The sequence below is a fragment of the Dipodomys merriami genome, unplaced genomic scaffold (assembly GCF_024711535.1).
Source record: "Dipodomys merriami isolate MVZ:Mamm:240054 unplaced genomic scaffold, mDipMer1.0.p SCAF_201, whole genome shotgun sequence".
Classification (NCBI taxonomy): domain Eukaryota; kingdom Metazoa; phylum Chordata; class Mammalia; order Rodentia; family Heteromyidae; genus Dipodomys; species Dipodomys merriami.
The window spans coordinates 415,754-441,050 of record NW_027203394.1 but is presented as its reverse complement, the minus strand read 5'-3'; the positions used below and the strand labels follow the sequence as shown (position 1 = coordinate 441,050).

The 25,297-nt window shown below is 46.1% G+C and overlaps 1 protein-coding gene across 4 annotated transcripts in view; it reads right to left on the bottom strand.

Annotated features, from left to right (window-relative positions):
- Window positions 1-431: 431 nt before the first annotated feature.
- The window catches only part of Ap3s1 (adaptor related protein complex 3 subunit sigma 1), a 30,513-nt gene continuing 5,647 nt past the window's right edge, over window positions 432-25,297 (bottom strand). The window contains exons 2-7 of one of the 4 annotated variants that reach the window (XM_070031513.1): window positions 22,078-22,169; window positions 18,762-18,873; window positions 10,692-10,763; window positions 9,928-10,035; window positions 7,085-7,125; window positions 432-1,192 (exon numbers count right to left, since the gene is read on the bottom strand). In XM_070031513.1, the coding sequence (XP_069887614.1) occupies window positions 7,090-7,125; window positions 9,928-10,035; window positions 10,692-10,763; window positions 18,762-18,873; window positions 22,078-22,169 (420 nt within the window). In that variant the 3' untranslated portion in view covers window positions 432-1,192; window positions 7,085-7,089. Of the gene's footprint in view, window positions 1,193-6,728; window positions 7,126-7,347; window positions 9,471-9,927; window positions 10,036-10,691; window positions 10,764-18,761; window positions 18,874-22,077; window positions 22,170-25,297 lie in introns of those variants that run through there. The other 3 variants (XM_070031511.1, XM_070031512.1, XM_070031510.1) reach the window with 3 other exon arrangements.

Sequence of the window (25,297 nt, the reverse complement as noted above, 5' to 3'; positions counted from 1 at the left end):
GTCCTTCAGCTCATCGCTTTCTTCGATACTTTCATTCCTTGACTTACTTAGAGTGCACATCTTCCAAGAAGAAATTCAACTTTAAAAAGTTCATACGTATAAAAATACATTTATTAGGATCTTACACAGGGCTTAGAATCTGGCCGATGAAGCATTCTGGGCTGAAGCCGTTTGTCTCAGGATTCTGAAGGCATGTCCACTTGTCTTTTGGCTTCAACTATTGATTCCTGACTTGAAATTACTCTCATCGTCTGGGCAAGGGATGGATGCATCTCACCTTTTAAATCTGTAGCCGATGAACGATCTTAAGTTTTCTCCCCCTACAGCTTTGGGAAAAGACATTTCCTTTCCCACTGCAGACCTCATCCAATACTAAATATCCAATATTAAATGCACAACTATAAATTAAATCAATCCACAGTAACGGCTGCTTAACAGTGATAAAATAGACTTTTATTTACTTTGTTGAATCAGAGGGTTGTAAAAAAAATTATTGCTAACGTAGATATCAGGCCAACAGAAAGGTGTTTCAGAAGTCCAGTTATCTTGGAGTTTATTTAAACTAAGAAGAAAAGGTCATAATGTTTTCATGCAATACATATTCGGTTCTTTAAATAACAATTGTGACAAACGGTAGAAAGAATTAGAGAATGCTCTACCTGTGATCCATACAAAACACCAACAGTCTGGCTTGTATATAATTAAAGTAGTATCTCACTTTTGGAAACACTGTAATAGCCAATACATACGGGCATGCCTTAGGTGGGCATAGGAATGCAGTTTTTTCTAAAGAAAGAAACACACACACACACACACACTCACACACTCACACACACACACACACAGAGGAACTATACTATTCAACTTCTTTAAAATCACTGAGCGAGAAAAGCAACAATGAGAGCTTCCATACTGATTTTATGCAACTTCTATACAGTACCTTGACTTAAATCCAAGAGCAAAAGTTAAGACTCGCTTCCTCTATTTTTGGTAAACAACTGCATGGTAAACTTAGATGACTTTTTTCCCCTGGGTTTTACCTGGGAGTGGTCTTTTTAATATTTTACTTAAAAGAGGGCAGGTTTGGCACTTTTATACTGATGTCACCAATGTTAATATTTCTTGGGATCTCGGGAAGGTTCATATTCTTTACAGCTGATACAGCCCGAGCTGGAGCGCCTGCCAAGCCAGCCTGCGTACAGAAGTAAACGAGAGAAGAAAATGTACAACTCAGGTGGTTCATCATAAAGAAAACCAACAGTGGAAGACAATGATAAAAGACTTTCACATGACAAAGTTAGGGGTCAGATGATGGTTTGTGCTGGTATGTGATGGTTATTTTGAAATACTATTCTACAAAGAGAAAACGGATGACACATTAAAACTACAGTGAATACATGCAAGAAAAACAATGCCAAGATTTAAGGACAGATTAACGTATAGTTTCCACATATCATATTCACAGAGCTCAATCTTTTCCTGTATCTTAATTTAGCTGACATAGCATGAGCATAATATACATTAGCTTCCTTATTAAACATATCTTGCAACAATTGTGACAGTATTAATTTTGAAATGGCATTTATTTTTTAATATGTACTGTGAAATACAAATTAAAGGTAATGTTTAGTTTCTTTATTCAGGGGTAGCCCTTAAAACATTTCAAAACAATCTAATTTTAGTATCAAAGGGGCTCTATTAAGCCTTTCTAAGACAGTTCTAGAATATTAAAAAAAAAAAAAAATCGGCAGGCTTTTTTAAGTGAAGCCACAAGTGAACAAGAAGAATTTTGCCTACAGAAGAAACTTTTAAGATCATTCCACCCTTTGGGACATTAGTAAAAAAAAAATCTAACAATTAAAAACATTTGCTAGATAAAGTAGACTCAACAAGATATAGACAAAGTTCGAGAAAGAACAGCATAGATAAATCAGTGAACTCTAAAATTTCCAGTATCATTCATGTGTACTATTTTGGTGAGGAAAATTTATAATTCCCGGAAAATTTTCCAAATGTACTTAAAATTGAGAGAAAAATTCGGGTACTGTGTTTCTGAGTCACACCAGGGACCTCCCTGCTTAAGGCCCCATTCCCATACCAATGGGCTTCCACCACTTCCATTCCGGCCACGCTCAAAAGCACGGCCAATAAACACATCCAAGTCTGGTGGCACCGGCATGCACAAAAGTAGACAAGCAGTAAAAACAAACCTTGCACTGTGCCCAAAATTACAGAGAGAGAATACCCATGAGATTAGAACCACTAAGTTTCTAAAGTCCCTTTGCTCATTTCTGTCTGTCCTCTTAGGTCATCCGGTCCCTTCTGTTCATTGAAATAATAGTAATAATAATAATAAAGCTGTTACCTGAGAAAAATCTTGACTGATACAAAAAAGGCCAGTGTAAACTATTTGCTGAATAAAGGATACAAACATTGTTAAGCAATGAGGTAAGAGCCATGGATTATCAATGCAGAATTGGAAATAGAAAGATTAGTAAAACAGGATTCATACTGGAAATGGTCCACACAGGCAATGACAGGGTGACAATGAAGAGGCTGGCAATGGACGGAAGCCTCCAGACCCAGTCCGAGGCTGGAGCGTTCCGTTTCTGTGGTTTAATGGCGGTTGTTCTTGATGTACAGCTGACATTTCAATTGACCTCTACGGTGTTACCTACCTGGAGCAAGGGAGCTTACGCTAGGCCCCACTTCCCTTCCACTCCCCACTAAAGTCACCGGAGGTACGACTGAGTGTGAGTTAGTGTGGGAGAGGTCAAAGGATCTTTAACGTGAGCGCTGCAAGGCAACGTTCTGGCTACCGAACGTTAGGGCGGGTGGCTTAGGAGCAGAGAAGAATCCGGTTCAGAGACTGGCCACTTCCTCCAGAAAGCATGCTGGGTGCCGCGGGAACCAGTTACCCCATGAAACTGTAGGCAGCCTGGAACTAGCGCCATTTTCCCAGGTGGGCTGAGTGTGTGATTTTGCTGGTTTATTGGCAGACTAGTTTGATGCTCACTATTTTCACTGTGGAATTTCCATAGAGGGTACAGATGACAAGCAAACTACAGGGAAAGTACTGGTAAAGTATTTGAATACAGATACCTTAAAAGTTATGAATTCTTGAAGAATTTTCTTAGTGAGAGAATCATGTTTCTGTGTCTTACCGGATTCTATGGCTTCCGTTTAGAAAGAGTAAATGTGATTTTAAATTACAGGCCGTAGAGTCCTGTTTTCTCTTCCATGAGATTAAGCTGTTTTCCCTACGGCTCTCACACATAGTGAGACTCAGCTTGAGCAAGCCAGGGAGAATGAAAATGCACCCTGTGTACGGTCACTAGATTGGGGAGGGGATCTTGTGTCCCAGGACGGAGTTGACTGTGGCTGCTGATGAAAATACACAAAGTCAACAACACGGCCATCGACTCCAACAGCGCATGTGTGCCATCCATCCTCAACCTGGGGCAAGGCAGAAGCTGCAGGTACGACAGTCTACAATCCTTCTAAGCATACGCAGCGAGCACAGACATGCAGGGGGGAGCTACTCAACACGCAGGTGAAGTGGGAGAAGCAAATTATTTCTCGAGCATGGGCACGGTTTTTTTGTGTCAGGTAGGAGGAATTTAAGAACTATGCTATGCGCTTTAAGTTTTAGTTAAGCTTACGCTGTGAGAAGTCAGCTTCTGTAAAATATTAAAAATAAAATAAAATAGAATCTACTGCTCAGTAAGTAGCTGCTTGGATGAATTATCGATGTTTATGCATAAAAACTAAGGCTTAAGCCGGGCGCTGGTGGCTCACACCTGTAATCCTAGCTACTCAGGAGGCTGAGATCTGAGGATCGCGGTTCAAAGCCAGCCCGGGCAGGAGAGACCGTCAGACTCCTATCTCCAATTAACCATCAGAAAACCGGAAGTGGTGCTGTAGCTCAAGTGGTAGAGTGCTCGCCTTGAGCTGAAGAGCTGAGGGACAGCGCCCAGGCCCAGAGTTCAAGCCCCACGACCGACAAAAAAAAAAAAATAAAAAAAAAAACTGGCGTAAAAAAAAAAAGACTCGGTTACTTGGGCAGTTGACACCAGAACCATTATTAAACTAATTTCATTTTCAGATTTCCAAGTAAGGAAAGTCTGAAACACTTCTATAAATTTGCTATTAGGAAATCCGTCTGTTCACAGAGACATAAAATAATTTCCAAAGACTTTCTTTCAGTACCAGATATTCAAAACAAAAGGCTCATTTTTACTTAAAAAAAAACAAACAAACAAAAACCAGGAGTGGTGCTGTGGCTCAAGTGGTAGAGTGCTCGCCTTGAGCTGAAGAGCTGCGGGACGGTGCCCAGGCCCAGAGTTCAGGCCTCACGATCAACAAAAACAAACAAAAAAACCACTTCACCTTTTTCTACTAAAATGTATAGAAATCGGATTTAGCTGGCTTCTAAGTAGATGATATACAACTTTAAAATGTAAAAACTAAGATGTCTAGATGTCTAGCATGGATCTTAAAAGATTCCCGGCTTATTTCCGGAGCTGAGACTGGAATTCTACTGGAGAAATAACTTGTTTCCATCTACAGAACGCTGGTTCACCACCGTGCAGCTAACCTGCAGAGACTCGGCTAGTGGAAACAGACGCGGGCCGAAGCAGGGGCGGGTGGGCGGGATGAGGATGGAGCGGAGAAGGGATGGTCATGTTTTCTCTCCCATGAGATCAAATTAACAGGATTAAGAGAAAGAAAACAAAATGAAGTCTGAAGGACCAAATGAGGCCAAACAGATAGAAGACTTCTACAGACATACTCTCGGAAATTTCAAGCACTTGAATCACAAAGGTAGTAATGGATGGATATGATTTGTTTTGGATTTTGTTTTTAAGTTGCCAGACCCAAAAATAAACAAAATATGTGCAGGCAAAACTGAAGAAAAGCAGCACCGCTAGACGACCCTGAGCCCTTGTCCTCATGCAGTGAAGCAAGGGGCTTCCCCAGGGGGAAAGGGGCATTGTCATCTCAGTGTCCAGTCCTGAGACGGACCTGCCCTACCATCTTCAAGCGGTTTCCTCAAGTTTGACAGGTATAGGGTAAGATGGGAGATGGAATGATTTATACAAACTAAAACCTTTCTTCATCCTTCCTGTTGAAGTTGCTATCTGCACATTCAGAATTCTGACCTGACAGCAAAGTGAAATAATATCCACATTAAGAAACACGGTGCTGAATGGTTTCAGACTCAAAATCATTCACCAAAAAAGGGCGGATCCTCAAGTGCATGGTTTTGAGTAAAATGAGATTGTAATGTGTGAGGTAGAACAGCTTTTGGTCAGGCCTGCGCGACGCCCGCGCTCAGGCAGGAGGCTGCGGCCGGGGAGCTCGGCGGGGCCTGGCGGTGGGGCTGGAAGGGCGGTCTTAGCTTTGAAAGCTGTGCTTTATGGCTACAATTATAAAGCCATTGGAAATGTGGACCAAGATCTGTTGAACAAGCATTGTATTTTGTTCCCAATGTTATCAAATTAGAATGCCAACTATCAAGTCAGTTTGATATGGTATTCTGACTTGCAGTTTTTTGTTTCTAGCACAATCTGCCGGGGCAGGGTAATTATAGCACGGAGATGACGTCGATCATCACAAGGGACCCGGGAGCACGTGCAGACACACACAGTGAATGTGCACGCCCCCGGCTGACCGCCCGTGTGCAAACCTCAGGGTCACTCTTCCTGTGGAAACACCAAAACCACCACCGGCTTTGGGGTAGCTGTGGGTGTCTAGAGCCAAGGAACAGCTTTAGCGACAGAAGTCAAAGGACCCACGGGGTTCCTGGTTTTCTTGCTACCACATCAGCTCTGCCAACACAGAAACTGCAGGGCTCAATCAGTGGTGTCGATCGTGGATCTTCCACACCAGGGCAAGGAAACGGGGGCCAAGATCGGTACCCTGGCTTCATTTTTTCCCCGTAATCTGGAGTCAGTTACTTGGAGCCTCTTCTGTGTCACTTTTCAAGCACACTGAGAGAAGGACATGACTTCAGTAACGAGCAACAATTCCAAGTGCCCAGGGGTATTTCCAGCCAGACGGGTAGCTAGCTTGCTAAGTGTAGAGTTTTCTTTCCTACACGCTACTTAAGAAAGTATATCCATCTGGCCATTTGTACTAGGAGGCCTATTTTAACTGATTCCTGAAATAGTTCGTGGAAAAAAAAACGGATCATTACCATCTACGTGAAACTTTTCAAAAGATAATTTGCTGTTATTTTATGGTGTGGAAAATGTAACAACAACAAAAAAATGAAAAGTTTCAGAAATCTAGGAGTCGATTTAATACATTTTTACTATTTGTCAGTATGCTTTGCATTCAGGCTCTGGAATAGCGGATTGTGGTTATGATGTTTGGTAATGAAGGTTAACCAGGGAAATGCATTCACTTTTCTGTTTGGAGCACTTTTGAGAATTTTATAGAGATCTGAGCTGTTGGTTGGTACCCACTGTTCAAAGATGGCTGAAGGCCAGAACCGGGCGTGCAATTCTGTTAAGACTCTGGGACTGAACACCAGTGCGGAGGAGGGACTATTTAAGAGCACTATTCTTCACTGCTTCCCATTCTGTATGGAAAACTCTTAAAAGGTCAGCTTTGGGTTTTAAAATTCAGTTTTCAAAAGTCAGCAAGCCATTTTATGTCAGAATTCTAATTTAGAAATGGGGGGAAAATTGTGAGAGTGAAAACTTGAGACAAGTTCTGGGAGATGAAGCTCAAAATAAACTTTAAATTTTTATTTACAAAGTAAATGGTCATTTCTACAAATGTAATTTATCGACAATTTTTTAAGGAAAAAAAAGAACAAAAAATTAAAATTTCCCTTTTACAATGCAAGCAGACAAAACAGAACAAACATGGTGTCGATGGTACACTGGTAAGATACACTAAGTCCAATCAAAGATGGAGGAACTACGAGGAGGAACTAGAATGGAAAATAGGCTACAGGAACTGTATGGGTTCAGGAACACAAAGAATTTTTGAGTCTGGCCTAAATAATTAATTGCCATTGACATCATTTTGCTTTCCCTTTGTTAAAGTACATTTTTCTCAAAGTCAGCAATACCTTGTCTACCTGTCCTGTCTGGGAGACTGAAAGATAAAGGTCTGTAAGAGAGAAGAATGGAAAGAGCTAGAAAGATCAGGATGTTCAGGAACAGAGGGCTGACTTAAACAGCAGTCACTACACCCAGACTAAATTCACCTTCAGAACCACATGAAATACACAGATCTGACCAGCCTCCTTTGTCCCCTCCCCTCTGCCCCGCCTCCCAGGGCGTTTCTGTGAGATTCCTGTACCCCCATCCCCTTCCCCCAAACCCACCCACCTCCCGGCTTGAACCCTCCTCTCCCAGGGTTACCGCAAACCGTTTTCTATCAAAACAGACAAGAGCACAGCACCGTCCTGCTCTGTCTTAGAGTCTGGCAGAGCTTCGTGTGTCTGTCTACTACGTGCTTTCTTCCTCCAGTGCCTATGTACTTACTACCTTGAAGCCAATGTAATAAAATCTTTCATTTCCACAGTTTTGAACACTATGATCTGATTATACTAAGGCTCTAATTATAGTCAGGCTTGTATTTTAAAGAATAAATGCTATCCCTAAAATGCTACCTATGTGAATTTAAACATATGATCAGCAGTTCTGTTGGTCTATCATGATATTCACAATTTTAATTAATTTTTCCCCTGGTACCAGAGCTTAAAGTCAGGGCTCTGAGCTCTTGCTCAGCCTTTTCTGCTCACAGGTAGTATTCTGCTACTTCAACTATGCCTCCAGACTGGAGATAAGAGTCTCATGGACTTTCCTGCCAGGGCTGGCTTCGAACCATTAACCCTCAGATCTTAGCCTACTAAGTGTCTAGAATTACAGGTGTGAGATACCAGTGTCTGGCTGAATTTTAACTTATTTTTGTTAAGGTCTGCTTTATAATAAAGTTTAACTGAAATTAGTCTATACTTTGCTCTCAAATAAGTGTCTTAGCCTGCAGAATCAGTCCTGATAGATCGAACCAGCTAATGTAACTTGGAAATGAAAAGTAAATGTAGACTTAATACATTTCAGTGTGTCTAGAATAAAGCTGGTCACCTTCCAACGTATTTAAAATACAAGAAAACAGCTAGTTTTACTGAAAGTCAACATAATTTTCAATGTTTCTTCTTAAACTGTGATGAGGACAAAATGGTTTCACTGGACTCAAATCCTATCTCATAATTCAAATATTTGGAGATTCCACATGGGCAGAATCCTAGGATACACGTGTAATTGTGTGTTTTGGTCATAACTAAAACCTACCTATTCAGATCAAAAGGACACAGAAAAAGACTTCCAAATTGGTAGTAGATAATAACTGTCTATACATCAAAAGATGACCAGTGGATGAATATTAGAAGCACTCACCAGTACTTTAAATTAACCAGTAAATGATTTAGGTAGGATTTCTGTGAAAGAACTTTTTTTTTTTTTTTAATCGGTCATGGGTCTTGAACTTAGGGCCTGCGTGCTGTCCCTGAGCTCTTTCATGCAAGGCTAGTGTTCTACCACTTTGAGCCACAGCACTGCTTCTGGTTTTCTGGTGGTTTATTGGAAATAAGGTCTTATGGGGACTTTCCCACCTGGGCTGGCTTTGAACTGTGATCCCCAGTTCTCAGCGTCCTGAGTAGCGAGGATGACAGATGTGAGCCACCAGCGCCGGGCTGTGAAAGGACTTTTTATGTCATGGCAATCATATAACTGCAGTATTTGCATCAAAAAGCAAATGCCCGCAAGGCCCTTATTCTAGGTCCTTCATGACTTCTGCAAAGGAGTCACGCAGAGGAGCAAACTGGAAAGAACACTACTACAACAGGTCAGGGCCTGGAAACATGGAAATTCCGGGCAATGGTCAGGCGATTTTTACAGAGGGTTACTGAGAGATCACACATTTTTCATTCATTTTTAACTATTATTACTAATTATGTCACTGTCCCTTTGCTTTAAAAAAAAAGAAATCTATAACCACACAGCTTTGTGTAGGAATGATGAACGAGTCACACATTCCAAGGCATCATTGTGAAGACTTTGAGCGCTACAGTGTGGGGCTATGGCTCATCTTTCACTATGCTGAGTGACGTACTGCAAGCCAACTACACAGTATAATTTCGTGAGTCCTTTTCCTTGCCCTATGAAGTTTTCTCTGCTAACCTGCCTGATGTTTTCCCTATAGAGACCAGCACTTAAAAACAGACTGCAGGGCAGAGAAGACACAAACACTTTCAAAAGTCCTACATTTGGCCCAGCACCATTACAAGCTCCTCCTTGTAAAATCAGCAGCAAATTCAGCTAGGGAGAAACGCAGGGCAGCTCTGCTTTAAAACACAGAGCTGCCAAGTGTCTTCTGACGCCCACTCTTTCTTCGTGCTCAGATCTCAGACTGAGCCATCGTCCTGTACTTCCGTCAGTGCCACCCTGATCCTTTATAATGTAACAGAACAAAGACATTTTTGGAACTCACCTGCTGTAAATTAATCCTTGCTCCTTTTATAGTAATATTTACTCTGGACCAATCGAATGTCTCACGTGTGCACCGGTAATTATAAAAATCGTTTCCCGATCTGAATAGAGGAGCATCCTCAGACAAGGAGTGCTGGGTGAGGTGTCCACGCTCTTCACCTACATCTCCAAACTCCTATTCTAATGAAGATCCACCAAAGCAGCGTGAGCTTGCACGGCCCAGATCCGGTGCACACGGAGCACTGCGCCCAAGTTTCATCAGGAGGGCAGTAGCCACTAAAATGGGCTAGAATGGGCCCCGTTTGGGTTTTTAAGTGAGCAGGCACGCCAGCTGCTCCCACAGGCAAGTCTGGAGGACACGCAGCGGGCGCCACACCCAGGCGAGCGCCATCAGGACCCACAGCCCCGCCGCCCTCACCTCAGACTTCTCCAGTTTGTTCTGCGCGTCGATCTGCGTGACAATCTCATTCATGTTGGTCTCCAGCACCATGCCGCCCATCACCATTTCTGCCAGGATATTGTGAACCTGAGGAAGAAGCAGGGGCACAGGGCAGGCTCACCACAGAGGCCCTGTCAGGAGCCCTGCAGCACTTCCGTCTCAAGTGCTGCTGGGTCTTAGGTCTGCTGCGGTGAGGAGGCCATCAGCCAGCGCCCTCCTCCTCCCTCCTCTCTACTGCGAAGCTTCCAGCAGCTGTCCCACCCGTGGGAGACACAGGTTCACTGGGCGCCACATCAGGGCTATCGGAGGACCTTCCCGGTGGGACTGCTGAAAGGGTTAGACACAGAGCACTGCTTCACACTCAAGCCCAACGTGCAAGGCACGTGCACGCTCCTAGAAATCAGGGCGCCTGAACAGTGTGAGCCACCGCACGAGAACCTCTTTTCATCTGTCAGGAGGGCCACGCCTCTTCTTTCTGTGAAGCATCTGCTGCCCTCTGCTGGCAGGCCGAGGCGGAGGCTCAGCTGCCTTGGCCATGAATGGGGCCTCCGTACTGCTGCTCCCTAGCCACCCAGCCCGCGCCCGCGCCAGGGCCCTGCACCCTGCCCAGCAGCATATGAAGTAAATGAGAAAGAAGGACCAGAGCACTACGACTCCCTAAAGGCATTCTGGGCTCTGACAAGTACAAGGTACTGTGTTCTCTGAAATCAAAGGCTTAGAAGGTGACAATGGAGAAGCTGTACCTTGTCCACATGGAATATTAAGTCCAGCTCACATACATTCTCGAAACATTTGTCTAAGGTCTCCACGAACACCTGGGGAGAGACAAGAAGAAAATGCTTATGAGAACTGCATAAGCGCATTTACTGTTTAAAGTCGGCAGTTGTTTTGGGTTTTTTTTTTTTGCTGGTCTTGGGGCTTGAAATCAAGACGTGGGTGCTGTTCCTGAGCATCTTTGTACTCAAGGCCAGCACTCTACCACTTGAGCCACAGCACCACTTCTAGCTTTTTCTGAGTAGTTTATTGGAGATAGGAGTCTCACAGTCTCTCCTGCCCAGGCTGGCTTTGAACCGCGATCCTCAGATCTCAGCCTCCTGAGTAGCTAGGATTACAGGCGTGAGCCACCAGCGCCCGGCTCACATTTGCTTTTAGAAACCACATTAAACATGCAAAAGAGAATAAACAGCATTACTTTTCAGGTAAACCACTCCTGAATATGTAAGTATATAGAACAAAATCGTGGAAATTACTAAAATAAGAAAGTCTTATTAGCAGTATTACTTATTTAACACACACACACACACACACACACACACACACACACACACACACGTCTTCAGATGGGGGGAGGGAGTCTATGTCATCTAAAGCAGCCATTAAGTACTGAAGACCCTAAAAATGATTTATGGAAGAGCCACATCCTTAGAAGCACTTACCTGGTCACACCCTTGCCTGAACCCTCCACTGTCTGGGAAAGTTCTAGAGCCTGCCCTGGGCCCTGGCACACGTGTGCACCACGTGGCACTCAGCACGTTACCTGTTCTTATGGGGTGTGGGGTACTTTTGATGACTGTACACTCTAACTCCTAAAAGCAAGCTAGCTGTCTTTTTAAATGAAAAAGTACAGGCTATGCTAATGCAGGAAAGCATTAGATAAACGCCTAAAATGCGGAGCTGACGTTCCCTGTGTGTTGTGTGTTTTACATCACTCCTCTAACCTGAGCCACAGATACTATTATTAAGACTACTAAAAGTATCCTAATTTCACCAAGAGGAGACCTAGGAGCAATGTGGGAAATGGCGCCCTCTTGTGTTAAAAAAGCATAAAGTTTAAAGCCAATTCCAACATAACTCACCTAATACTAGCGTACCTACTTGAGCAACAAGGATATAAAACCTAAAGATTTGATCTCCAGCCTCGAGATTCAAAGTCTAGGGGGAGGTAAATTGTATTTAATTCACTAAAATTATTTTTTAAGTTTTCATTTTAGTAATTGCTGAAACATATTAATATTAAAAGAATTAAGTATACAGAGAGACACTCAGAAAAATGCCACATGCACATATATACAGAACCTTCTCCTGCAGGCGCCGTGTCAAGAGAGCGCTTTAGGAATCTGTACTAACCGCTCAAGGGAAATCACCCTTGCTGTTTAGGAATGAATTCAGAAGGGGTAAACTGAGATAAAGCAGGATGAATCTTCAGGACATAAGGTTACTGGTGATATTCCAAGAGACCTAAAAGATGTATGCTTAGTTCCTGGTGGGATGTTCTAGAAAGACATCTTGGTTTAGCTCAAACCCACAATGGAAAATTACCACTGAAAGTATTGACTGGCTACACCAACCGAGCTAAGACAGACAAGCTACAATTAAGATGAGGTCAGTAGTTGACGCTGTGTCCCCTCCCCGACAGGAACCACGGTGTGCACTAGCCAGCCTCCCAAGATGGCGTTTAAGATGTGTACTCAGAACTCCATGGTGCAGCCACTAAACCCCGCAACCCCGCAGCAGGACACACAAGGCCCCGGGCAATGCCAGTAAGAACGGAGAAGACACTGATAAATGTGTGCAGATAGTTCAGAAAACTTAAGGCTTACCGTAATTCTTCAACTTTTTATTAATTTAAGAGGAACTGAAGAACTTGAAAAAGTCTACCAATGTAAGTACTTAAAAATAAACCAAGGGGGGGGTGAGGACACTCCAGCCTCCACCTCCCAAGTGCTGGCTGGGATTACAGGCATGTAGCACCACACCTAACTTCCTGACTAACAATCATACTCTATTTTTGGAAGACGTTAAATCTGGGGGAAGGGGTCTGGGTGAACATAAATGATCTGTGAGGAATCTCTGGACTGTATTTGCCTTTTTTTTTTTTTTTTTTTGGTCAGTTGCGGGGCTTGAACTCTGGGCCTGGGCGCTGTCCCTATGCTCTTCAGCTCAAGGCAAGCGCTCTACTGCTTGAGCCACAGCGTCACTTCCGGTTTTCTAGTGGTTTATTAGAGATAAGAGTCTCACGGACTTTCCTACCCGGGCTGGCTTTGAACCGCGATCCTCAGATCTCAGCCTCCTGAGTAGCTAGGATGACAGGCGTGAGCCACTGGCACCAGGCCTTGCCACTCTTTTTAAAGTCTGAAATCATTTCAGAATAAAACATAAAACATCCACCTAAAAGGGAACTCCCCTCTGTGTCCCATTCCTCCCTTAAAAGCAACAAGTCCGCACGAAGGAACGATACAGGGAGAATACCAAAACAACCTGAGTGTTTCTCTCCTTATCTATATTGAAGAAAACACACTTCAAATGGTTTCCAGCTGGAAAATTCTGACCCTGTAAGAGTTCCAAAATGCTTCCTTTACCACCACCAATTCACAACAGGTCCATCACACTCTGGGCTCTCATTTTTACAAAAACGCTGGATGGGGGGTAGAGGTGTGGCTCAGGTGGTAGAGCACCAGCCATGAATGTGTCAGATATGAGGGTTGATCCTGGGTCTAGGGGCAAAAAAAATAAGCTGTGCAGGAAGGTAGGGGGTGTAGTACTTGGAGAAGAGAAACCTGGGGGTGATGAACTAAGTACTCTGCCCAGACTCAAGCTACAGAGCCAGGACTCAAACCCATACTCTCATCGGACCCTAAGAAGCCAACCACAGGGACTGGAGAGGTGGCCGCAGGGTGTGTAAATGGGGAGTGGAGACCGACCCATCTGATGCCAAGACTCATGGCTAGCAAGGCGCAATGTAAAGCGAGGCGTGATCAGTGCATCTGTAGTGACTACCAACCGGACATTTCAGCCATGAGAATAAGACGGGAAAGCCATCGGGGAATCCGAACACCCTGACCTCTCCCGTTCTAACTGCTGGCTTTCCACACACCCACAGCCCAGTCTCAGTGAGCAGGAGGAGCCGTAATGTTCCGGTAGTGGAACACCAGGCAGGAGGCAGCTTTCCCGGGGGCCCCTGGCCCTGCGCTCCGTCCCGTGCCAGGCGCCCAGGCCCCCGCTGTGCCCCAGGACCTGTGCCAGCCCTTCCTCCTCTGGGTTAGGGACCGCCCCCGGGTGCTGGGTCTCCACACAGATGTGAACCCAGGCGGCCCAGCCTCAGCCTTCAGGAGCGCACGGTCACTCCCCGGCCCCAGGGGCTTCCATCCCCGTGACAGAGGAGGGTGATGCTACAGGCCACGCCAGGGCTGGCCAGGGCTGGCCAGACGTCCCGTACATCCAAACCCCTCTGGTGGCATGCATTCCTGGGCCGTAAAGGAAGGTTCTTCAGTGTTCTTTTCCCACGGACAACTCTTCATAGCTCTTAAGCTCTCCCTGTTAAGCCTGCGTCTTATCACACGCAAGTGTCACCGCACACCGTTCATCCCACGCCATCACGCAAGAAAGTAAAAGACGCATGTCTCTAAAAATCAGTTGGCAAGACAGAAGGACTTCTTTATCGGTGTGTCGATGGCTGAGTCGCAGGGTTGTATACAATACCGTTTTATTCTGTCGGGGAAGAGGAGCCCGGGGGTGTGGAATCAGGGCCCTGAGCTTGCTAGGCTGGCACTTTTACCCCTTGAGCCATACCTCCAGCCCTGCTTTCTGCTGGTTATTTTGGAAGTAAAAGCCTAGAGAAACTTCCTGCCGGGCTGCCTCAAACCCTGACACTCCAGATCGGCCCGGGCAGGCTTGCCCGCGTGGGCCGAGGGGGCTGGCTACACGTCCTTTATTCACGTTCACATTCATGCTCATGCTGAGTTGCGATCACCGTTACCTCCATCCTGCAGATGGGACATGCCTGGGTGGCTTTAACTACACTGCTGTCGCTCACTGGTCTAACCACCTCGCAAGATCCACAGGCAGCGTGCATGGGACACACCTGCTTCACATGTGAAAAGTTCCAGTCTATGGAGGTGAAATGACCTGGCCAGTCCAATACTACAGTGGATCGCGGAGCAGGGGCCTGTGTGACGCGGGGAACTCAGTTTACACACTTGAACACCACCGAGTTCCTCCATTTTTTCACTACTTGCGGCAGCCATTGCTGTATGTGGTGGGTAAATTCTAACAGGCTTGAAAATTTCCAGCAGAGCTTTACGGCTCCATGATCTGTGTGGCATAATGAACTCATTGAGGGCGATATGAATGCTTATAAATAACCCAAGCGGCCCGGCATCAATGGTTAATGAGCTGCTCGACTTACTCCGTAAATATTTTAACACTTCCAACATGCTTCAATGGAAAGGATTAGTCTAGAAAGCTAGCTATTGTATTTGCTCTGAGCCTCCACCGCACCAACACAGCAAACACCACAAATGAAAAAAAAAAAAAGAAACAGGCTGGGCGCAGTGGCTCACGCCTGTCATCCTACCCACTCGGGAGGCTGAGATCTGAGGATCGTGGTTCAAAGCCAGCCCAGGCAGGAAAGTCCCTGTGACACTCTTATCTCCAATTAACCACTCAAAAACCAGAAGTGGAGCGGTGGCTCAAGTGGTAGAGCACTAGCCTTGAGCACAATGAGGCTCAAGGACAGCAACCAGACCCTGAGTTCAAGCCCCACAACTGGACCCATCCCCCCCAAAAAAGCAGATTACTCAATTGGATAACACATTGAATTTACTACTACTGCTTTTCCCAGATTTTACACAATATACAAAGTCAAGTCTGGAGCAACATATGTATGCTTTAGAAACACTAAATCTTTGCATAAAAATGTAAGCACTCAATTACCATGAGTGGTATCATTTTTCTTACTTAAAATATCAAAAACGGTATGTATATGTTTAGTAACTGTCTGTTGGTGTTTTCTTGGTCTGCTCTCTGAAGAACAGACAAGCCCAGAAAGTTTTGATCTAAAGTCTCCGTTGCCAACTTTCCACTTTCACTTTTTACATTAAAGTTGTTCTGTCTCAAAACTAGAGGATGAATGAACCAGGAAAATCAGTTCTAACTACAGTCTGGCCAGCTGTGTGATGCAGCAGAAGCAGAAGCAGAAGCAGACAGGCAGGGACCAATGCCCAGGTGTCCGCTGCTGCAGGTAAAGCTGTCTGACCCAGGCCCAGACTTCCAGCTGCTGCCCCTTCCATCTGAGGTCTCCGGAACATGGGTACTAAGTGGAAACGCCCAGAAGGTCATCAGATGAGAAATACAGACGAAAGGTCGAGGATGAGTGTCATCCATACACAGGTATTACCCTTGGGTAGAATCGCCCAGCAGGTGAGCGCTAACAAGGGGAAGATACCCAGGACCGAACCCAACTTGTAGAGGCTGGGGGTTTGGGAAATGGAAATGATGCAAGTGACAAGGGCCAGGAGGCCAAGGGAGCCGCGGGACAGCAAGCGAGGAAGGCACTCACGGCAGAGCCACACTGGAGTCAACGGGGCACCGCAGGGCCTCGGGTCAGCAGCAGCGTGCCCGAGAGGCTTGCCCAGACGGGTCCGAGGGAGACAGAATTAGGAAAATTTGAGATACTCCACTTAGAGAGAATGAGGCAGGGGGTGGAGAAGGAGGAAGAGAACTTCTTTTTAGGTGGAAGAATACACTGCAGGCTGGTGGAACGGATAATGGCAGGAAGAGAAGGTGGGCCCGCGGGAGCAGTGGCGTGAACCCCGCTGCAAGGGGACATGGCTGGGCCTTGGCTGGGAGCCCGGGATTCAACCCTCCCAGAGACAAGGCCGGCTACATGGGCGCAGGCAGAGACAGCCAGCCAGGCGCTGAGGCCTGCGGGAATTCTCTTGGGGCTGCTTCAACTTTGTCTGTCATCTAGCAAGCAAAGCGACAGAAGCATTAAGAGCCTGAGGCAGGAAGAAGACCCAGCACAGGAGCAGGTCAGGAGCGCGAGGGCCAAAGGAGGCAGGAGATCGATGATGGTCGGAGCCGCGGTAAGCCTCCTGGCGGTTAGGAATCATGACCTGACAGTGAGACCCGTCACCATGGCTCTGTGGCCCATGAGCTGAGTAAGGAAAGGTAGGGGCAGGAGGAACAGATTGAAAAAGTGAGGGGCTCGTTGGGCTCAAAGATTTAGAGTAAGGGAAATGGGGATAGGAAGAGGCAAGAGGCAAGGCTGGAAATGCGGCTCAAGGGTAGAGTGCTGGCGAGAGGCTGGGGGCGGGGTACGACGCTGACAAAGGAATCAACATCACATCTAGAAATTAAGTGGGTAGAAAGTCAAGTTCACTGAGGACTGACAGGTTTTCAGATATCGCCCCGTTGAAAGATTCACACACACACACACACACACACATGCTGAGACTATTAAGAATTGTAACACAAGCAATCCTGGAGAGAATGACAGGAAACTAAGAACAAAACTTGTCAGGAAGACATTTCTCGGTGCATCTGGGGATTCTGTGGACAGAGACACACAGTCTTTGCTGTGGACTGTCTTCTCAAGCACGCTACACAACAGCCTTGGGAGAGAAGGGTAGGGTAAGTTTACTTTTGCCATTGGAAGAAAATTCAATCTCTTCCGTCCAAACAACAGCAGCCATCAGGAAGGGAGCCTGGTTCTTCCCGTGTAATTCCACCCGTGTAATTCCACCCGTGTGTACGGTTGCCCTGGGCCCCCCAGAAGCCCTGGCATCACTTCTAGAACTGAGGAACCATCTTAATGATGTGTTTGCTATTAGTAACCAAGTCCCCTGTCTGGTGTGCCTTCCCTGGGCACCGATGAAACTACAGCGCGTTGCCTTGTCGGCTTCAGATCGAAAGCTCAGACCTCTGTCGGTAACTGGCAAGATCTCCAGTGAATGAACACCAGAGACAAAGTAGTATTAACAGAAGTTGAAGATAAAGCATGTCTTGGAGACTGACATGGAGGCCGAGGAACATCAGGTAGGCTTTTCAGGAAACCGAGAGGGGCGTGGTCAGATGTGCACTCGTGCACTGACAAGGTGTGGTCAGAAGTGCACACATTAGGGGCTGGGAAGGTGGCTCAGTGGCAGAGCGCTTGCCTTGCATGCAAGAAGTCCTGGGTTCGAGTCCTCAGCACCACATAAGCAAAAAAAAGCCAGAAGTGGTGCTGTGGCTCAAGTGGTAGAGTGCTAGCCTTGAGCTGAAGAGCTGAGGGACAGCGTCCAGGCCCAGAGTTCAGGCCCCATGACCCGATCCAAAAAAAAAAAAAAAAAAAAGTGCACACATTACTGAGGCCCAGGAGGCTCCATGGACTCCTGCAGTAACTCACACCAACAAAGAAGGCCCAAGCACGCAGCCTTCATCCTCGCAGGTGCTTTTCCTGCAGCCCCGGTGGCACCAGTACTGGGCCACGTGGCCGGGTATTTGGATGTGGGTCTAGCTGGAGGAAGCAGGCGGCTGGGAACATGTCTTAGAAAGGTATGGCTTGCGCTATAGCCCGAGTCCTCCTTCCTGGCTAGCGCAGGGGAGGCTCCTGGTCTCCGCCACGCCCTTCCGCCTGCCTGGTGGCAGACAGGCCTGGACGCAGTGGAGCCAGCTGACCCTGGGCCAAAATCATCCTTCCTCCTTGAACCTGACCTACGTCGGGTATTTCACCACAGCAGCAGAATGCTACCAAAAATTCCCATCCGAAAGCTCCCATAGAATGCTTACCAGACACAACATCATGTTAAAAAAATTTCAGGGCCAGCAGCCTGGCTCAAGAGGTAGAATATTTTCCTAGTAAGGAGAGGCCTAAGTTCAATCCCTAGCAATATCATGAGAGAGAAAGAGAGACAGAGAGAGAGACAGACACAGACAGACAGACAGACAGATACAGAGACAATGAGACAGAGACAAAAGATCAAGCATAAAAGTTTAAAAATAATAATGATGATGATGATAATTGAAAAAGATACTACGAAGTGATGTTCGCTTACCTGAATGAGGTCTAAAATGCCAAGTTCGCTTTCTGAGGAATCCACACAGAAGACAAAATACAGCGTTGCATAGTGTCTGTAGATCAGCTTGTTGTCAGAGCCGCCGATTAACCTACATGACAAAACAAAGGCACTGGAACGTCATGGGGAACAGCAGACAGGCTCGCTGGCTCAAGCACACTCACAGCATGTTCAAAACCCTTCCTCAGACAAGTGTTAATATGTAAAGGCAAAGCACTCACGTGAGCTCACGACCCACACTAAGTAGATTAAGACACAGCAAGTGCTCGGTGTAGTTGGTTTATTCGTCCGCTGCTCCGTGAGTGACTACTATGTCCCAGCACAGGTGGTGGGTAAGAAGCATGGAGCGAACAAACAAGTGCATTACCAGGTAGTGAAATGCGCCACAGAGTACCAAACCCGGGCCGGCCGCCTCCAAAGGCTGGCACTGAGGTTCATGTCTCAGGTGGGAGACGCCACGAGAAAACTTAGTCGACATTTGGGGTTAATGTGACAACCAATCACGAGCAACTACAAACTTTCAAGGAAGAAAAAGGCCAGTGGACAAGGAAAGATTAGTAAACCAAGTCAAAGAAACAGGCAGAACTTAGGGCACAGTGTCGTAAGCGCTTACTGGATGTAACTCCATAGGCCACACAAATTTACACAGCTTAAGACTGATTATCAACTAGAAAAAAAAAAAAGGATATTTCTTAAGTTTTAGATAGATTTGCAATGGAGGTCTCCTGCAAAAGCACATCATTTTGAAATTCAAACAAAAGAAAACTGAACTGATGGGTCAATTCATTCATGAAACACTTTAGGCTGGTTAGAATATCAGCATTTTAAAAACAGTAACTTATGAACCATTCCAGACATCTTATTTCCTATAGTTTAGGCATATCCTAACTACATTTACTATAACAAATTCACCTTCTCCTAAGACTCCTTAATGCTAAGGTAATTTAATAGCAAGGCTACTTAAAGGATCCAAACAGTACATAAGTAGAGTCAGTCAGTCTGTCTGTCTGTCTGTCTGTCTCTGTACTAGCCAGGGCTTACACTTGGCCTCACTGGATTTGCTTGGCTGTGGATGGCGTTCAAGAATTAGAGCTAGGCCTGGAGTCCTGAGCACACAGTTCTTATCCAGTAAACACAATGCCAAGCTTACAAGTTCTGCAGAAACAACTTCTATTCTATGTCATCCAACACCAAAAATAGAAAAGGATTAAGACCTCCTGCTATGCCAGAAGCTTCTAGAAAAGGTCTTCATCTAAAAGAACGTATGTGCACTTCCAAGTTTCTGAGATTATGTGTGTGACTATAGTTACAATGGTCTCCTGAAATGACAAAGCAGCACAAACAACAGACTTCACTTCCTTCTAAAACAGTGACTTAAATTTTTCTTTTTTGCTTTCATTAAGAAGAAGAAAAAAAGGCAGTCTTGGTGTGGTAGCACATGCCTATAATACTCAGAGGTAAGAAGATCAATCAGCGTCTGAGGCTAAGCAGGGTCTAGTATGAGATCCTATCTGAAAAACAAAGTAGAGAAAACTAAAGAACGTGGCTCAAGGGGTAATGAACTTGCCCAGCAAGGGTGCTAAGTTCAAACCCTGAGGAAAAAAAATAAAGACCAAGCTTAAATTCAAGTAATGGAAGAGTACCTGCCTAGCAAGTATAAAGCCCTCAGTTCAAACCTTGCCAATGAAAAGAAAAGAACTGGGCTGGGAAGGTGGCTCAGTGGTAGAGCGCTTGCCTTGCATGCATGAGACCCTGGGTTCCATTCCTCAGCACCACATAAGCAAAAAGAAAAAAGCCGGAAGTGGCGCTGTGGCTCAAGTGGTAGAGCGCTAGCCTTGAGCTGAAGAGCTGAGGGACAGCGCCCAGGCCCCATGACCAGACCACCCCCCCCAAAAAAAAAAAAAAAGAAAAGGGAAGAACTGCAAGTCAGATTTCTACCTGAACCAAGAAACATATGGTCAATGAAATTCTTTTTTCATAAGCATCAGACTAGAGTAGTGCAAGTCTAGGTGTCTCTGACCTGTGATCAGTCACAAAGCTCAGCTAAGAATTAGTCTGAACTCCCACTGAGGATGTATATTACTAAGCATAGATTGACTATATAAAGCAAACTGATGTCAGCTGAAACCATTAATTTAAAAGTTTATACTACTTAGCAAACTAATTACAAATAATCTTATTTATTCACTTTAAAAATAGAAAAAGCAGTCAAGTGCTGGTGGCTCATGCCTGTCATCTTAGCTACTCAGGAGGCTGAGATGTGAGGATCATGGTTCTAAGCCAGCTAGGGTAGGAAAGTCCATGCGATCCTTTTTTTTAATGAACCACCAAAAAAGCCAGAAGTAGAACTGTAGCTCAAGTAGTAGAGTGCTGGCCTTGAACAAAAAAGAAGCTCAGGGACAGTTAGCAGGCCCTGAATTCAAGTGCCAGAATTGGCGCTAAAAAAAAAAAAATATACATATATATATATATATATATATATATATATATATATATATATATATGCTGAATCCTGATCTTTAGATGTACAGAAAAATATATTTGAAAGCCGGGCGCTGGTGGCTCACGCCTGTAATCCTAGCTACTCAGGAGACTGAAATCTGGGGATTGCAGTTCAAAGCCAGCCCAGGCAATAAAGTCCGTGAGACTCTTATCTCCAATAAAACACTAGAAAACCGCAAGTGGCGCTGTGGCTCAAGTGGTAGAGCGCTCGCCTTGAGCTGAAGAGCTGAGGGACAGCGCCCAAGCCCAGAGTTCAAGCCCCATGACAAAAAATATATATATATTTGAAAAACATGTCAGCCATATTTGTAATAACAAAACAAAAAGGACATCATCTAAACTTTTCTGAATACTCACAGTCATTAAAAATGAGGTTGCTCAGATGTGTTTATAGGTAAAGCTTTTCAAAATATTGGGCAAAAACAAGCAACATGCAAAGAGCATAGAGCGTGACCTCATCAGCAGTATTTTTAAGGTTATACCTTTTGTATGTTAGTAAATGCAGATGAATTTTCTAGAAGGATACAAAGGAACTGGGAAGGACGAAGGTTGGGGAAAACAGACTCACTGAGTATCTTACTCACTGAGTATCTTCTTGTAATGTGGGGGTTTTTACCGTGAGGACACATTATGTTGCATTTGTACGAAATGCTCTTACCCTACTGTTAGGGAGAGTGCATAGATTTACAGTTTGGGTTAGATTTATGCTGAGGGGAAGCACTTAATCCACCTGCTCCAGTCACGGCGGCACTGACAACAGGTCATGTGGTGCCACGGGGACAGGCGGACTTACAAGCCTCCTTCCAGGAAGTTGCAGACATTCTCGTCTCTCTTGGACACTAGGTGGAAGGTCTCCCGGATGATCTGCTGCTGGGTGTCTTCACTCTGAGGAGGAACGGTGCAGAGGCGTTAGTTACCACGTGCTTACAGGTTCAGCAAGAGTCAAGGGCTTCTGAAAAATAAGAGGAAGTTGAGAGCTGAAAAATCCATCTATGAGAGGGAGCCCTGGAGAGTGACTTCAGGCACAAAAGCAAAGCCCAACATTTTTCATAAGATTGCCATGACAATAAAAGTAAATTATTCCACTTTACAAACACTAAGCCAAAAAAAAAAAAAAAGATGAATCATATGCAGCATTTACTTCTGACCTTGAATTCTGCAAAGCAATCAATGCCTGAGCAACAGGGCTTTTCAGATATGCAGACTCTCAGGAAATCTGCCTCCCATGACTTTTTCTCAAGAAGTTTCTGGTTTCGCTACACCAAGAATCAAGAAACTGGAGTCCAGATGAGAAGAATCTCTAGGCTAGCTGAGAGCCTAAAGTGGAGGCCCTGGAACTGGTGAATACTGTCCTGTTGGAGACTCTAGAAAAGACTCCTTCGGGAATGTAAAATGGCAGAAGGCACTGATATACTTTAGACAGCTAGCAAACAAAATGAATTAGTGACAATAAAAATTTAAAAAAACAAGTAGGTTGGGAGATGGTGGCTCACACCTGTCATCCTAGCTTACTCAGGAAGCTGAGATCTGAGGTGGTTCAAAAGCAGCCTAGACAGGAAGGTCCGTGAGACTCTGATCTCCAATAAACCACCAGAAAACTGGAAGTGGCGCTGTGGTTCAAGTGGTAGAGCGCCAGCCTTTAGCTGAAGAGCTGAGGGACAGCGCCCAGGCCCAGAGTTCAAGCCCCACTACTGATGACGACGATGCAAGGGCAATGACAACAACAATAAAAAAACAAAAACACAGCCGGGCGCCCGGTGGTCACACCTGTCATCCTAGCTACCTAGGAGGCTGAGATCTGAGGATCATGGTTCAAAGCCAGCCTGGGCAGGAAAGTCTGTGAGACTCTTATCTCCAATAAAACACTAGAAAACCAGATGTGGCACTGTGGCTCACGCAGCAGAACACTCGCCTTGAGCTGAAGAGCGCAGGGACAGCACCCAAGCCCAGAGTTCAAGTCCTACGACCGACCAAAAAAACAACAACAACACTAGACCAAAGAATAAAGCAATTATAATCTATCAAAATAAAACATCAAAGGAAAAAAAAAAACAAGCACTACTTACAAGCTGTCTCCATTAAGGACAGGCTTACGTAACACGTAGGTATAAAGGTGGAACACCGATTTAAGCAACAGCATGGAGTGAGCGTGAGGGGAGGGGGAGCCAATGAGTGGTCTCAGCCGCGGGAGCAAGTGCACATGTGCACAAGTGCCCCACAACCAGGACAGCAGCTCCAGCCGGGGCACAACCGGAGTTATCTCCTACCAGGAACCTTGGAGAACTGCCAGGTAACCCACCCGACCTGTACCTAGAGCGGCAAGATGGAAGCTGAGGAAATGAGGGAAGGATGGGTCTGTCCCCTCTGAAGACGGTGACAGCGTTAAGGCCTGTCAGGTGACAGACCTGCTGAATAGCCTGATTGAAACTAAAGACATCAACAGAGCAAACTGAACCCCACAGAAAAACAGAAGCATTACTTTTCAGGCAAAAATATAACATTTAAGAATGAAACGCAAGGTGAAGAAAGGCCTGATGTCATCTACAAAGAACTGTACTCATCACCTCGCTTGTTAATATTAATACATACACACACACACACACACACACACACACACACTTTTGTCAGTTATGGGGCCTGAACCCTGGGCCTGGGCACTGTCCCTCAGCTCTTCAGCTCAAGGCTAGCGCTCTACCACGAGCCACAGTGCCGCTTCCAGCTTTTTTCTTTTTGCTTATGTGGTGGTAAGGAATCGAACCCAGGGCCTCATGCATGCAAGGCAAGCGCTCTACCACTGAGCCACCTTCCCAGCCCCTATTACTATATATATTTTTTAATGGAAATCACTATGGGAGGAGGGCCTTGCTTTTTAATGGAACTAAGGTTCAGAAAGTGGAGTCCGCTGACGTAGGGACAATTTCCCTTTTGAGATGTAACTCCCAGGGTGGGACTGGGAGGTGGCAGGGCTTTCCGGAAGCGGAGCCCTGTGACAGGAAGTGAGGTCCCGGGGGTCATGCCACTGAAGGGGTGCCGGGGCCTCCCCGGCTCTGCTCCCCACGACACTCCAATGTCAACAGAGCCCACCAACCATGGAGGAAAACTTGGGGATCCCTGAGCTGAAACGAGCCTCCCCCCTCCATCTGTCTGCTTCCCCCTGCAGAGCCGCTGCAGGAGACCTGGAGAGAACCCATGAACCTGGCGCCCCGTGGCGCCGGCAACAGGAGGAGGGAGGTGCCGTGTGCCGGGAGCCAGCCCAACCCGCCCCGCGCCACTGCCCAGCGACTCCATGCAGTCAGCCTGACACAGCTCGCTCCTGTATAGAGAGGCAGCTGGAAAACTGGCTTTTCTTTTGCTTCCCTGGGCTAGCCTCTCCCTCCAGGGCTCAGTGGTAACGGGGCACAGGAGAGCAACTGAGCAGGAGGGACAAGCCCCGGCTGAGCTGGGAAGGGGCTGGCGCGGCGTGGGGGCCTGGCCTGGTCCCTGCCACACTGTCCCGCCAGAACTCAAGCTGCCCGCTTCTGCTCCCGACAATGCCGGGCCGGCCCCACGCGACCTGTGCCTGTGCCTCTGCCGTCGCCTGACCCTTTGCCGCGCCACCTTCTCTTCTCCTGCGTCTCTTGGTCGTCCTCCACACCAATCGCCACCTGTAATGTGTCTGTCTCTACAGTGTAAGCCACCGGCCGCCAGCGCTTACCTTCAGGGCTACAGACAACACACACAAATGACCAGCGTGTCGCTAACATAGTGTGTGTGTGTGTGTGTGTGTGTGTGTGCGCGTGCACTAATACTAGGGCTTCAACTTGGGCCTGAGCACTACCTCTTAGCTTTTGTGCTCAAGGCTAGCACTCTACCAGGGGAGCCACAACTCCACTTCTGGCTTTTTGCTGGTTAATTGCAGATAGGAATCTCACAGAATTGCCTGTCTGGGCTGGCTTTGAACCTCTATCCTCAGATCTCAGCCTCCTAAGTAAGTAGCTAGGTTACAGGCGTGAGCCGCCAGTGTCTGGCTTTAA